This window comes from Dipodomys merriami, unplaced genomic scaffold, assembly GCF_024711535.1.
Source record: "Dipodomys merriami isolate MVZ:Mamm:240054 unplaced genomic scaffold, mDipMer1.0.p SCAF_63, whole genome shotgun sequence".
NCBI lineage: Eukaryota > Metazoa > Chordata > Mammalia > Rodentia > Heteromyidae > Dipodomys > Dipodomys merriami.
In genome coordinates, this window is record NW_027206213.1 from 7,499,792 (window position 1) to 7,515,766 (window position 15,975).

A 15,975-nucleotide genomic window follows, 5' to 3' on the forward strand; every position below is an offset into this window, starting at 1 on the left:
AAACCATTATCTCTAATTCCAAACATATACACTAAAGTGGCACTGTGGCTCAAGTGGTAGAGCGCTAGCCTTGAGCTGAAGAGCTGAGGGATAGCACCCAGGCCCAGAGTTCAGGCTCCACGACCGGACCAAAAAAAAAACTCGGAATCACTTGGAAATTGCCAGATAATAGCAATATATGAAATAATAAAAAATGCAAAAGGTTTAGTAACTGCTTTTATATTCCTTATACTTGGAGGACAGATAAGCATGAATTTTAAGTGAATATATTTTTTGGTTGCTTCTTGTTCAGCTTTTTATAGTGTATCTCTTTATCCAATAAAAGTATTGGGAAAGCCAGGCACTGGTGGCACATACCTGTAATCCTAGCTACTCAGGAGGCTGAGATCTGAGGATCATGGTTCAAAACCAACCAGGGGGGAAAAGTCTGTGAGATTCCTATGTCCAGTAAACTACCAGAAAACTAGAAGTAATGCTGTGGCTCAAAGCCTTGAGGGAAAAGCTCAGAGACAACACCCAGGCCCTGGTTTCAAGCTCTGTGACCAACAAAAACAAAAATGAGATAGTGGTAAAATACGAAATTGCTTTCTGATAGCTAATCTTAACATTTCTTTTCTTCAGTGGATTTGGCATGATAATATGCAGTTTCTTCAAGACAAAAACATTTTTGAACACACATATTTTGGGTAAGTTAGTTAAATTTAGTATATTTTAGTAATATTTTAAATTCTTTATGAATTTTAAGTTACTCTTTTTAAATTGTAGGTTTATGTGGCAGTTGTGTAGTTGTATTCCAAGTACATTACCTGATCCTAAAGCTGTATCCCTAATGACAGCAAAGGTAATATATAAACTTACATAACTTTGTCAGATTTTTAACTTTAAAATATTGAATCTTACTTACTTGTTGTATCTTTTCTTACAGTTAAGCACTTCCTTTGTCCTAGAGACATTTATTCATTCAAAAGAGAAGGTATGTGTTTTCTTCTGTTTTTGTGTTATGTATTATCTATGTTATCTCTTGGGTTTTATTATCATTGGCTCAAAAATCCCTGCATCTTGACTGACTGCTTTTCCTTTTTTAGCCTACAATGCTTCAGTGGATTGAATTATTGACCAAACAGTTTAATAATAGCCAAGCAGCTTGTGAGGTAAGGTAACTAATTCAAAAAAATGGTTTAATTGGACTGGGAAGATGGCTCAGTGGTAGGTAGAGCGCTTGCCTTGCATGCATGAGGCCCTGGGTTCTATCCCAGCACCACATAAACAGAAAAAGCTGGAAGTGGTGCTGTGGCGCAAGTGGTAGAGTGCTAGACGTGAGCTGAGTTGCTGAGGGACAGCGCTCAGCCCGAGTTCAGGCCCCACGACCAACCAAAGGAAAAAAAAAATGGTTGATAGCTTGAGATTCTGTTTTATATTGTATTACTGTTTTTTCTTCGTTAAGGTACTATAGCAATTTTGGGGGCTGGGAAGATGGCTCAGTGGTAGAGCGCTTGCCTCACATGTTTGAGGCCCTGGATTCGATTCCTCAGCACCACATAAGCAGGAAAAAAAAAAGCCAGAAGTGGCGCTATGGCTCAAGTGGTAGAGTGCTAGCCTTGAGCTGAAGAGCTGAGGGACAGCGCCCAAGCCCAGAGTTCAGGCCCCACTACCGGACCCAAAAACAAAAAAACAGCAACAAAAAAAGGTACTATAGCAATTTTTTAAGTTAATTATTTTTTGGTGCTGGTCCTGGGCCTTGAACTCAAGGCCAAAGTGCTGTCCCTGAGCTGGTTTTGCTCAAAGCTAGTATTTTACAGCTTGAGCCACAGTTTTGTTTTCAGTTTTTCACTGTTAACTGAAGATAAAAGTCTCAAGGACTTATCTGTCTGGGCTAGCTTTGAACTACAGTTAGCAGATTTCAGCCTCCAGAGTAGCTAGTATTATAGTCATCTGGCTCAAATTGTTTTTAGTTTTTTGGGTGTTTTTGTTTGTTTATTTTTATTGGTCAAGGGGCTTGACCTCAAGGCCTGGTCACTGTCTCTGAGTTCTTTTGCTCAAGGCTAGCATTCTACCACTTTGAGCCTCAGCAGTACTTCCAGTTTTCTGGTTGTTCACTGGAGATAAGAGTCTGGTTGGAAGTGGTGCTGTGGTTCAAGCAGTAGAGCTCACCTTTAGCTGAAGAGCGCCAGGACATTGCCCAAGCCCAGAGTTCAAGCCCCATGACCGACCCTCCCCCCCTCCCCCCCCAAAAAAATGAGTCTCACAGGAACTTTCCTGCTTTGAACTGTGATCCTCAGATATCAGCCTCTTGAGTAACTAGGATTATAGGCGTGAGCCACCTATGTCTGTTGAAGAAGTTAATATTTATATATCAAATCTATTATACATATTAATTACTTTCAAATTCTGGAAGTTTCTCCCCTTCTCTACCCCCCCCCACCGTCTCCCCATTTATTTTTGTTATGCTGAAGATTTTACTCAAGGGCTTACTTACGCTTAACTAACTTTACTCAGGGGATTACAAATGCTTAACTCTACCAGTCCAAAATAATTCTTAACTACTTTTTAAATTTTGTTTTGATTTTTTTTTTCCCCCTCTAACCTTATTAAGGTATAGTTGACAGAAAATTGTAATGCTTGGAATATGCTGAACTAATAGGGCATCTTCCTCATGAAGAGAAAGGTCTTCTTGCCCATGTAATTGTAACTCCTCTGTACAGTATTTTCACAATTAAAAATAAATAAATAAAAATAAAGAGAAATGTCTTGAGTACAAAAGTCAATACTGATGGGCATAGTGACTTAGACTTGTAATTCTACACACAGCAGATTGAGGTTCTAGACTAGCCTGGGTAAGACCTCTATGCAACAACAACAAAAAAATCTGGGCATCGTGGCATACACCTGTTTTCCCAACTATGTAGTAGGTGTACAGTAGGAGGATCACAGTCCAGGCTGGCCTAGACAGGGGAAGCCAAGGTCCTATCTGAAAAATAAAGCAGAGACAGCTGAGCTGTGGCTTAAGCAGTAGAGCACCTACCTAGCAAGTATAAGACCCTGAACTCAACCTTCAGTATCACAAATAAAAAAGGAAAATTGTATGTATTGAAGATGTACAATGTGATACTTGTATGTATACATACATATTTTTGAAATATTTACCACAGTTAAATCTACTACCACTTCGATACTACTTGTGTTGTATGTATGTGTAAGTGAAGAGTGTTTTGTTTGTTGTTGTTTTTTGCCAGTCCTTCGGCTTGAACTCAGGGCCTGGGCACTGTCCATGAGCTTCTTTTGGTCAAGGCTAACACTCTACCATGTGAGCCACAGCACCACTTCTGGCTTTTTCTATTTATGTGGTACTGAGGAATTGAACCCAAGGCTTCATGCATGAGAGGCAAGCACTCTACCACTAAGCCACATTCCCAGCTCTAAGTGAAGAGATTTAATAACTATACTTATATAGAGTATTATATACCTGGATATTGATGACCTACACCTGTAATCCTAGCTACTCAGTTGGTTGAGATTTGAGAATCACAGTTCAAAGCCATCCTAGGCAGGACAGTCTGTGTAGCTCTTATCTTTAATTAACAAGCAAAAAGCCAGAAGTGGAGCTGTGGCTCAGATGGTAGAGCAGTAACTTTGAACAGAAAAGCTCAGCGACAGCACCCAGGCCCCGAGTTCAAGTCCCCAGACTGGCACCAAAGCAAAAACAAAACCATTTTATTAAATGCTATATATGAGATCTTCAAGATTGTATACATGTTACAACTGAAACGTTGTATACTTTTGCCAACAATTCCTCATCATCCCTAATTTCATGTTAATTTACCACATTTGAATGTTAGCAGAAAATACTATCCCTCTCCCACCATACAAACTGCATGTATTCCAATATATCAATATATGTCAATTTTTATTTGTCATTTTAAGACATGTACTCCTAAAGGTAATCCAGGTAGTGACAATTATAGTATTAATGTACTAATTTTAATAATACTTTTAACAACTATAGAGGTCCTGAGCTTGGAAGTCTTAGGATTTTCCAAATGTGAGAGATGGTAGTAGCATAGTGTCCAAATTAGTTGATGATGTCTTATTTAGAAGGTAGTTTTATTTTACCTTATGACAGTGGAGTAAAAGAAATTTTATACACAAAGGTATAATATTTAAAGCCAGTATTTTTTCATTCTTGTTTTATCTATTTCTTTCTGCCTTTTGTGCAGTTTGTTTTAAAGCAAACCCAGAAGTCATGTTTTATATCCATAACATAAATATATATGCTTTTAGGCAATGAGAACTTCAGAAAAATATCTAACCGTAATTTCATTTACTTCTAGTAAAACTAGAAATGAATTTTTTTTTGGCGAGGGAGCTTGGTCCTGGGGCTTGAACTCTGGGCCTGGGCACTGTCCCTCAGTTCTCTTCAGCTCAAGGCAAATGCTCTACCACTTGAGCAATAGTGCTACTTCCAGTTTTCTGGTAATTTATTGGAGATAAGAGTCTCACGGAGCTGGGCGCTGGTGGCTCACGCCTGTAATCCTAGCTACTCAGGAGGCTGAGATCTGAGGATCGCAGTTCAAAGCCAGCCCGGGCAGGAGAGACCATGAGACTCCCATCTCCAATAAACCACCAGAAAACCGGAAGTGGCGCTGTAGCTAAAGTGGTAGAGCGCTCGCCTTGAGCTGAAGAGCTGAGGGACAACGCCAAGGCCCAGAGTTCAAGCCCCACGACCGACAAAAAAAAAAAAGAGTCTCACGGACTTTCCTGCCTGGGATGGCTTTGAACCTGATGCTCAGATCTCAGCCTCCTGAGTAGCTAGGACTACAGGCGTGAGGCACTGCACCAGGCCTAGAAATAAGTTTTTAATAAGTTTTCACTGTTGCAAAAATGCTTTTTCTATTGGCTTGAATTCGTGTTCAGAAATGATACACAGTTTGTATTTGTTTCTTAAATCTTTCATGTCTGCCTTTTTTTTTTCTTCCATGCTTTTTTGTCATTTACTTTTCAAGAAATTGCCACTACTGGCTTTGTCTGATAATATCTTCAACTTGTTATTTAACCTATACTGCTAGGTCTCTCAATTTACCCTTGGCTATATGAAAGATTCAGAGCCATAATTAGGTTATAATTTTTAAAGTTTATTTATTGCTATTATAAAGGTGATGTACAGAGGAGTTTCAGTTACATGTTAGGTAAAGGGAACATTTTTTTTGGACAGTGTCACCCTTTCTCTCACTCTCTCCAGAGTTACAATTTTTTTTATTTTTAAGCAGAAGGAAGTTGAGTCATATTCATCATATAACTCACAGGAATAAAAGATTTCTCAGTGTGACAAAGTAAAAAGCGATTCTTCATCTTCCTCAGGCTGTCGTTCTGTAGGTTTTGTCTTGTAACATAAATGTCAACTGGGAAGTTGTATAATGAGGCAGTGCCTATTTAGATTTTAGATTCTGTAAAAATTAGAGAAGCAGTTTAATAAAAACTAGTTGAAACATCAAATAGAAATACTAGCCTACGTAATTGTTATCTCATTTTAGCAAATTTTGGTTAAATATTAAAATCGATGCTCTTGTTTTCTTACAGTGGTTTTTAGATCGCATGGCTGATGATGACTGGTGGCCAATGCAAATCCTAATTAAGTGTCCTAATCAAATTGTGAGACAGGTAAGGAAAACATGTAATTGAAAAACCTTAGAAAAATAAGCAGTTTTGGGGGGCTGGGAAGGTGGCTCAGTGGTAGAGTACTTGCCTTGCACGCATCAGGCCCTGGGTTCGATTCCTCAGCACCACATAAGCAAAAAAAGCTGGAAGTGGCGCTGTGGCTCAAGTGGTAGAGCACTAGCCTTGAGCTGAAGAGCTGAGGGACAACGCCCAGGCCCAGAGTTCAGGCCCACGACCGGACCCCAAAAAATGAAAAGAAAAGAAAAATAAGCAGTTTTTAATTTAAGTAAATAATTTTAAAAGATCTGCTTCCTACCTTAAAAGTCATTTTGCTGTTATTTTTTTCTCAGCCACTTTTAACATCAGCTGTCACTGTTAAGCAAGCAATTAAAAATTATGGACGTTTTGTGCTATAACAAGATAAGCTATAAATCCCAATTTTTTTTTTCATGTTCTAGCTATTTTGACTAGTAGAGTACTGTTCAGTGGCCTAGAAAGTTAAATGAGGAGGGTGTAATTTATTTCTTTGATAACATCTATCACGTGGATCAGTTTGCTTTCCTTTAATTACGAGAAAAAATTACACAAAGCAATTTTAAGCATGCCTTTATAGTCATTTAATGACAAAATCAAAAACTTAATCTGACTTACGTTATTTTTTAGTTACTGAAATAGAGCACATACATGGGTCTGTATGTGGGCAAGGGTGTGAGCTCATCTGTCCCGAGGCTTGAACTCAAGGCCTGGGCCTTGTCTCTGAGCTTTTTTGCTTAAGGCTAATGCTTTACCACTTTAGCTACTTTCAGCTTTTTGGTGGTTAATTCAAGACAAGAGTCTCACAGACTTTAGAACCATAAAAACCACTGTAAGAAAACAAGAACTAATACTGACTGCTGGATATCCAGCACAAGCATTAGGTTACGGTCATAAGAATTTCTACATTCAGTCTAGTGGCTTACGCCTATAATCCTAGTTACTCTGGAGGCTGAGATCTGAGAATCACAGTTCAAAGCCAGCCCAGGCAGGAAAGTCTGTGAGACTCTTATCTCCAAGAAACCACTAGAAAACCCGGAAGTGGCGCTGTGGCTCAAGTTGTAGAGCTCTCCCCTTGAGCTGAAGAGCAGAGGGACAGCGCCCAAGCCCAGAGTTTAAGCCCCCAACTGACCCCCCCCCCAAAAAAAGAAAACAAGAGCATCAATTTTAATATTTAACCAACATTTGTAAAAATGAGATAACAATTACATAGGCTTGTATTTCTACTTTATGTTTCAACTAAGTTTTTATCAAATTGTTTCTCTTAAGTTTTATAAAATCTAATATATATTCTAATATATTCTTAATAAAATTCACCCAAATCTTTCAAAGTATAGAATTCAGAGGTTTAAAATATTCATCCTCAGGGCTGGGAAGATGGCTCAGTGGTAGAGCGCTTGCCTTGCATGCCTGAGGCCCTGGGTTCAATTCCTTAACACCATATAAGCAAAAAGAAAAAAGCCGGAGGTGGCGCTGTGGCTCAAGTGGTAGAGCGCTAGCCTTGAGCTGAAGAGCTGAGGGACAATGCCCAGGCCCAGAGTTCAGGCCCCATAACCGGACCCAAAAAAAAAAAAAAAAAAAGATATTCATCCTCAAAATGACTCGCATTTGTATTAGCAATCATTTCTTATTTTATCTTCTTCGCAGTCCTTCACAACTACAAATCTACTTTGTATCTTTCTCCAAAAATGTTGTGGTGGTGTTGTTTCAGACAGGATCTTACTATGTATGATACCTAGCTAAGCTAAAAAACTTGTGATCCTCCTGACTCTGCCACTTGCTTATTTGAATTACAGAATGTACCATTATATCCATCAAATATGTTAATTTTTTTAGCCATGTGATGTTTTTTAATTATTACATCTTTTCCTTTATAGATGTTTCAACGCTTATGTATACATGTGATTCAGAGGTTGAGACCTGTGCATGCTCATTTCTATCTGCAGCCAGGAATGGAAGATGGGTAAGAAGTTCCTTTTTTAACTTCTCTGATGGTATGCTTTTTTTTTTTTTTTTTGTCATTCATGGGCCTGAACCTCTGGGCCTTAGTGTTGTCCCTGAGCTCTTCAAGGCTAGCACTCTACCACTTAAGCCACAGCGCCACTTCCAGCTTTTTTCTGCTTATGTGCTGCTGAGGAATTGAACCCAGGGCTTCATGCATGCAAGGCAAGCACTCTACCACTGAGCCACCTTCCCAGCCCCTGACAAAATATTTTTAAATACTGTTAATATTCATGTTGTTAGGTTTAAAAATGATTTGAAGTTACATATATCAAGAAGAGATAACTATTTTTGTTTTATATTTTAATTAACTACATCTATAAAATCATCTACAAATAACTTTAAGGGTCGTCTTTTATTTGGATTGATTTAGTCACAATAATTAGAGTATTCATTTCAGCTACTATAAATTATCACCAAAATATGGGAAAAATAGCCATGCACTGGTGACTCCTACCTATAATCCTAGCTACTCAGGAGGCTGAGATCTAAGGATTGCACTTCAAAGCCATCTGGGACAGGAAGCCCATGGAACTATAGTGCAAGTTGTAGATTAGTAGCCTTAAACAATAAAGCTCAGAGACCGTACCCAGATCTGGAGTTCAAGCCCCAGGACTGGCACATACATAAAAATATATACCTGTAGATATACTCTATATATACGATTATAGGTATAAATGAAAAATAAATTTAGGGGTTTAAAAATGTTTTTCAGGCAATATTTGCTCTCAAATCTAGTACAATCTCTAAGATGTATTTTTCTTTTCAGGTCTGATGATATGGATGCCTCAGTAGAAGATATTGGTGGTCGTTCTTGTGTCACTCGATTTGTGAGAACTCTGTTATTAATTATGGAACATGGTGTAAAACCTCATAGTAAACATCTTACAGAGTATTTTGCCTTCCTTTACGAATTTGCCAAAATGGGTGAAGAAGAGGTGAGGATTACTTTTTTTATTTCTTGGATTATGTACTTTTTTGTATTTGATATCATTTTAAATTTTAAATTAATGTTTTTTAGAGCCAGTTTTTGCTTTCCTTGCAAGCCATATCTACAATGGTACATTTTTATATGGGAACCAAAGGACCTGAAAATGTAAGTACAATTCTGTATCAGATATAGAGGGAAACCATATTTCCAATAGTTTGCATTATGCAAAGTCATAAGATAATAAAAACCCTTAAAGTCCCTTGTATCCTTTTTATTAGATTATGGTAAGGATCTCTGATTGTCAAATGATGTTAATGTTATTTTAATGGATGCAGTAAGCTAATTAACAATTTGAGTATAACGTTACACTGGGAAAGTACTGTGCCAAAGCAAATAAATTTAATGGAAGTAGCCACCACCAACTTTGCAGTCTATTAAGTAATTTTGCAAATTTTTGCTGCTTATGTTTTTTCAAGCTCTTTATTACTACGTTTGTCAGAGTCTTCCAAAAATCTTAAATGGCTGATTAAAGTATGATATAACTTTCGTATTATTTGTGACAACTACATTGGATTTCAACATCTATTTATACTTTTTTTTTTTCCCCTGCCAGTCATGGGGCTTGAACTCTGGGCCTGGGTCCTGTCCCTGAGCTCTTCTGCTCTACCACTTGAGCCACAGCACCACTTCTGGTTTTCTGGTGGTTAATTGGAGATAAGAGTCTCTTGGACTTGTCTCTCTGGGCTGGCTTTGAATCATAATCCTCAGATCTCAGCCTCCTGAGTAGCTAGGATTATAGGCATGAGCCTCTGGTGCCCAGCATATTTAATTGTTTTCTTAATCCTAAGAGATAAGTGTATTCTACAGATAAGTACTTAGAGAAGTTGACTTGTTTTAGACAGCACATAGTTAAGTAGGGTTTAATCTGTGATAATTGACCTAATATTCTCTTAACTATTATTCTGGCATGCTTCTTAAAATACATGGACTAATATATTCCAGTGTATATGGCTATCCATTTTACTTTTTTTCTTTTTCTCTTGGCCTCAGTTTTTTTGGGAGTGGGGAGCAATATTAGTGTTAGAACTAAGGACTTAAAGATTGCTAGCCAGGTGCTTTACTGATTGAGCCTTGCCTCTGGCTCTTTTGCTTTAGTCTCACTTTTTATTCATGATAGCCTGAACCTCTAATCTCCTGTTACACATTTTTCCATAGCTATGATAACAGGCATATGCTACCAAATTCAGCTGTTGCTTTAGAACTTTTATACAAGGCTGTTGTAACAGAGCCTCCAGTTATTCACATCCTGAATAGCTAGTAGTATAGGCAGGAGACACCATTGTTTTCTATATTTTGTCTTTAAGATCTCTCTGTCTATCCTGGCCTCAAAGTCAAATTTTCTTATTTCAGCCTCCCAAATGCTATGATAATTGTCATGTGCCACTATGCCTAGGTCTCTTCCTTTTCTAGATGATAAAATCTTACCAGTATCTTAACATTTTAGAAGCCAACTGAGTTTGAAAACCTACGGTTTACATTAGCTGGAAACTAGAAATAAGGATTTCTTCTCTGTGTAACTGGCATTTTTATTAAATAAGAAATGTCATTTTATCATACTTAAACTTTGGGGTTTTTTTGGTACTATGGCTTGAACTCAGGCTTGAACACTTTACTCAGCTTTTTCAACTCATGGCCAGTGTTCTACCATTTGAGCCACATCTCTAATTCTGTTTTTTTGTTGGCTATTGGTATGATATGTGATTTGTCTGCCTGGACTGAATTTGAACTTCCAATTCTCAGACCTCAGCCTCCTGAATAGGTAGGATTATAACCATGAGCCACTTATGCTCAGTGCATACTTTTATTATTTATCTTGTTTATTGATCTCAGGGTCTTGCTAAAATGTAAACAAAAATTATTGAAGTATGTAGTTAAGGTAAATAATGTTAAGAATCACTTTTCTGTACATTTCTGCCAGCTTACTCTAAAATTGTCCTGAATATTGTTTGTTAGACCTTTGAATAGTGGTTTTTCATGATACATACTCTTGCCACCTCAATAAGTATACCAAAATGAGTCAATTGTTCCACAATTTATTTAAAAGTAATAGCACATTAAAATTAAATTTGTTTCACTTAGCCTCAAGTTGAAGTACTGTCAGAAGAAGAAGGAGAAGAAGAAGAAGAAGAAGAAGATATCCTCTCTCTGGCAGAAGAAAAATACAGACCAGCTGCCCTTGAAAAGATGATAGCTTTAGTTGCTCTTTTGGTTGAACAGTCTCGCTCAGAAAGGTGAAATGTTTCAACATTCAAAATGCTTAAAGTGTGTTTGGTTTTACTCTTTTTACATAATTGTTTTATTATACTTGAGTTTTTGTTACAAATTTTTTCAAATAATAATATCTTATTCATCAATTCTTGTGGCTCAAAAATTTCAGTACTTTCTACTAAACTCTTATTTCTTAGTCATGTTAGAAATCGTCATTGATAAAAATTACAGTAAAATGTCTAGCAAAATTACATGTACATTGTACATTCATTCTTTAACCTAACATCTATACTTCTAGAGATCTGCAACAAAGTGCAGAAAGATAGACAGTTATTTATTGAAATATTATTTCAAATAGCAACAGCCAAATGTGCATCAAAGGGGGATCAACATTGAAAAATCAAGGTATCCACTCGAGTACTCTGTAGCTTAAAAAAATGAACAAAATGTGGAATTTATATGTACTACCACAGAGAAGTCTTTATAATACACATGTGTCCTCCCGTCCCCCTTTTCATTAAAAAATCAGGTGGAGAAGAATATTTGTAGCATGGTAGTTTGTTAGAGAAGGAAGTCTAAGGCTTGGTGTCAATGACTCATGGCTGTGATGTTAACAAAGGAGGCTGAGATCTGGAGCATTGAGGTTTGAAGCCAGCCTGGGTAAAACATCCACTAGACTCCCAAAATAATGCACAAAAAATAGTGCTGGAGGTGTGGCTCAGGTGGTAGTGCATCAGCTGAGCAAGCAAGCAATCACAAGGTCCTGACTTCAAATTCTGATACCACTGCAAAAGAATAAAAAGGATAAAAGGAAAAGGAAAGCTGAGAGAGAATGTGTACACAGCTTATCACTATTCATACATTCCTATTTGAAAATTCACCTACTTACTAAAGTTTTTTTGTAATTGCAAAAATAGTATTTGTGGAGTTTTCAGAATTATTCTCAGATAATGTGCTTATGTAGATTGGTGAATTTAAGTTGCCTAATATATATTTCCCCAGCTAAAGTCCATCAAGGCAACAGTGTGCCATCTTGTTTCACATTTCATGTTGTAACCAATTGTATTTTCCATAATGTATGCCACATTTTTCAAATATTTATATTTTCTGTTGGTGATTTCACTGTTTAAAATAGCCCCCCAAACAGTATTGAAGTGCTGTCTAGTATTCCTAAATTCAAGGAAGGCTGTGATGTGCGTTAGGGTGAAAATAAACATGTTAGATTCAGGTATGAGTTGTAATGCTGTTGGCCATAAGTTCAATGTTAATGCATAAAAAATATATATTAAATAAGGTGTCTTTAAACAGAAACACCTGTAAAGTGCGGTAATGTGTTTATTACTTGATGGAATTGTTGTGGATAAAAGGCTCATAGGCACATAATTCTGTATTTCCCATAGGAGGAATATTTGCTTTCTTTTTTTTCTCTGTGTTTATAACACTTCACAGGATGTAACTACCAAAATTATCACGAATTAACTATAAATCAAAAATATCTTTTAAAAAATGGTTTCCAATTGAAGTGGGAGGGAAAATGAGGTGAAATGGGACAAAGTGAAAGTTTGACAAAATTACTTTGCTTTATAGTTTAACCTTGGAATCGTGTAAATGTTCTGCATAATTATTAATAAATATATTTTTTAATTCCTAAAATTTATAAGTATAATGAAATAACTGAACCTTAATCTATATTAAGTAGGTGATACAGTACTGGAGAGGAATTAAAGTATTCTTAGAACACATTAACTGTGGATGTTTGGGAAAGACATAAATCGTCCTAAAATGTTTCAGCAATCATATTGTCACTAATAGAATTACTGTTCTGAAATTATTTTGTGCCCAGGTTTGGGGCAAGAAATGAATGAGAATCTGAATTTTTTATTTTGGGAAGCACAAAGGCTATCTAAAACTATTTAGGTCATGTTAAAAGAACTCAACAGCTTACTTAAGGAGTTTCTGCTGGTCATAGATTGGACAACTTGCACACCACAAGTAAGAATAACTACAATGAAATGTGAAACACATCAAGATGATGAAATTAATAAGCTCTAAATGATAACTAAAAGAAAAATTGAAAAATACGTTGTCAACTTTTGGAGTACATTGGAAAATCGAATCTTTATTTTGAAAACTGATAAACGAAATGAGTGAAGGATTTATTTATTCTACCTGGAAGAACTTAAAGGTCATGGCAACCAAGTGATGGATGAAGGAAAGTTTGTCATCATAAAGATATTTGAGTTAATAAATGAGAAAGGATTGTTGGAATTAGACTGTAGGTATTCTGTGAGCTTGAATGATCATTGGTGGAAAAATGTTACAAAAAAACATTAATCCCTCATTGTGTACCTGCTGATGAAAATCCACACTTATCACCTACAAAATGTACTTTATTAAAAAGTTAAACTTAGCTGGGTACCAGTGACTTACACCTGTTATCCTAGCTACTCACAAGGCTGAGATCTGAGGATCATGATTCGAAGCCAGCTGGGACAGGAAAGCCTGTGATATGTGAAACTCTTAGATCCAATTAACCATCAAAAAGCTGGAAGTGGAGCTGTGACTCAAGTGGTAGAGGGCTAGCCTCGAGCAAAAAAGCTCAGGGATAGCACCCAGGCCCTGAGTTCAAGCCCCAGTACTGGCACATAAAAACAACAAAGTCAAAGCTAGATCTGATGAATTCTCTAGATCTACCTGGTAGTTTACAGGAAATACAGAACAGAGGAACATGTAAAAACAGCATCACCCGCATACAGTTAGCAATCTGGAAAACTACAGAACAAGCAACCTACTTTCTTCAGCAAATTTCAAGATAAATATGAGAAGGGAAACCAATAGATTAAAAGTTAATAGACACTCAAACTAAAGACTATTCACAGCAAAAGACTATTCAGGTCTGGTTTGAGACAAATGATAGAATTTTTTAGAAACATGAAATGTGTACACTGGATTTTGTAAGATATTAAGAAATTGTTAATTTTAGGCATGAATATGGCACTGTGGTTGTTTTTAAATCTTACCTAAGATATGTAATAAGATCTATGGGTATATACTAAATTATCTGGATTATGCCTCAGCATAGTACATTCTGAGTGGCTGTGGTAAAAATGACCATCTTTGGTTTGGATACATTTACTCTATATCTGAATTTTTCTATAATAAGTTAAATAGATAATAACTTAAAACTAGGAAGTAAAACTAGTATTTCTTGAAAGCCCATTTGGTTTTAAATATTGACCTGTTTAAAAAAAAAAAAAAAACAGAAAAGCAACTTCCTAAGTAAAATTAAACCCACCCTAGCATTTTGATTATACCAAAATTTTTGATTATACCAAAATTTTTGATTATACCAAAATTTTTGATTTAATCAAATGGAAATAAAGTTGATTTGACATCACTTACTAATCCAAGAATCTCGTAAAATTAAGAGATATTTAGCAAACAAGTATAGGTACTAAGAGCTTTCCAAAAAAAATTTGTACAGTTATAGAATGGACAATTTTCATGCATGTCATGATGTAAATAGCTATAAAGTAGTGCACATGGAAAAGATTTATTTCCACTAATATTTTCTTTTAGGCATTTGACATTATCACAGACTGACATGGCATCATTAACAGGAGGAAAGGTAATACCTTCTCTGATATTAAACAATTTGATCATCATAATGACAATAATAAGTTTTTAAATGAACTTCTTTTGTTTTTAACAGGGATTTCCCTTCTTATTTCAACATATTCGTGATGGCATCAATATAAGACAAACTTGTAATCTAATTTTCAGCCTGTGTCGATACAATAATCGACTTGCCGAACATGTAAGTGCTAAAAAGATTTGGTAATTAAACTATTTCATTAAGTTTTAAAGGGGTGGGAGCATGACTCCTGTGGTAGAAAGCCTACTTCAAAATTTTAAAAAAAATCACATCGTCCTTTTTCTTTCTTAGATTGTATCTATGCTTTTCACATCAATAGCAAAGTTGACTCCAGAGGTATGTAAACATTTGTTAATTATGTTTTTCAAATGACTATCAGCACTGGCAGTGCTTTCATTTGAGCCCTTCTGATTCTTCAGGTTTTTCCCATCCCACTGTAATTTATCTATTTTAAGTAAATAATATGCGTAAGTGGCATTACCACTGGGGACTGCCAGCTGATGACTATAGTTCTTGCTACTCAGGAGGCTGAGATCTGAGGTCATGGTTCAAAGCCAGCCCAGGCAGTAGAGTCCATGAGACTCTTAGATCTAGTAAACTACTCAGAAAATGCCACAAATGGCACTGTGGTCAAGTGGAAGAGCACTAGCCTTGAACAAAAACAGGCTAAGGATAGTGCCTAGGTTCTGAGTTCAAGCCCCAGGACTGGCAAAAAAGTAAAAAATGAACTGCCTTAACTTTAAATGTTCATTAAAATATAAATGTCTAATCAGTAAATCAGAGTAACACTATTTTTTTTTTTCTTTTTTCGGTTGTGGGGCTTGAACTGTGGGCCTGGGCGCTGTCCTTCAGCTCTTCAGCTCAAGCACTCTACCACTTGGGCCACAGCATGTCTTCCAGTTTTCTGGTGGTTAATTGGAGATAAGAGTCTCACAGACTTTCCTGCCCAGGCTGGCTTTGAACCATGATCCTCAGATCTCAGCCTCCTGAGTAGCTAGGATTACAGGCATGAGCCACCAGTGCCTGGCTCATAATTTTTGAAATTGTTTGGTTTCAAGCCTGTATCCTAACTATGTACTAGGAAAAACAGAAGATAGATCTCTGTATATATGGAAAACACAATATAGTATCTACTGAGTGTTGGGCTGGGAAGGTGGCTCAGTGGTAGAGTGCTTGCCTTGCATGCATGAGGCCCTGGGTTCGATTCCTCAGCACCACATAAGCAAAAAGAAAAAAGCCGGAAGTGGTGCTGTGGCTCAAGTGGTAGAGCGATAGCCTTGAGCTGAAATGCTGAGGGACAGCGCCCAGGCCCAGAGCTCAGGCCCCACAACTGGATTCCCCCCCCAAAAAAGTTTCAAGGACTTCCCTGCCCAGACTGCCTGTACTATGATCCTCAGATCTTAGTCTCCTGTGTAACTAGGATTATAGGCATGAA

The 15,975-nt window shown here is 36.9% G+C and overlaps 1 protein-coding gene across 3 annotated transcripts in view; it reads left to right on the forward strand.

Moving 5' to 3' along the window:
- The window catches only part of LOC138815268 (ubiquitin carboxyl-terminal hydrolase 34), a 204,784-nt gene that overhangs the window by 150,503 nt on the left and 38,306 nt on the right, over positions 1–15,975 (forward strand). For all 3 annotated transcript variants that reach the window (XM_070004564.1, XM_070004565.1, XM_070004566.1), the window contains 12 exons: positions 622–686; positions 766–841; positions 926–973; positions 1,086–1,151; positions 5,575–5,655; positions 7,563–7,648; positions 8,456–8,624; positions 8,708–8,782; positions 10,757–10,908; positions 14,465–14,513; positions 14,598–14,702; positions 14,832–14,876. In XM_070004564.1, the coding sequence (XP_069860665.1) occupies positions 622–686; positions 766–841; positions 926–973; positions 1,086–1,151; positions 5,575–5,655; positions 7,563–7,648; positions 8,456–8,624; positions 8,708–8,782; positions 10,757–10,908; positions 14,465–14,513; positions 14,598–14,702; positions 14,832–14,876 (1,017 nt within the window). The remainder of the gene's footprint in view (positions 1–621; positions 687–765; positions 842–925; positions 974–1,085; positions 1,152–5,574; positions 5,656–7,562; positions 7,649–8,455; positions 8,625–8,707; positions 8,783–10,756; positions 10,909–14,464; positions 14,514–14,597; positions 14,703–14,831; positions 14,877–15,975) is intronic.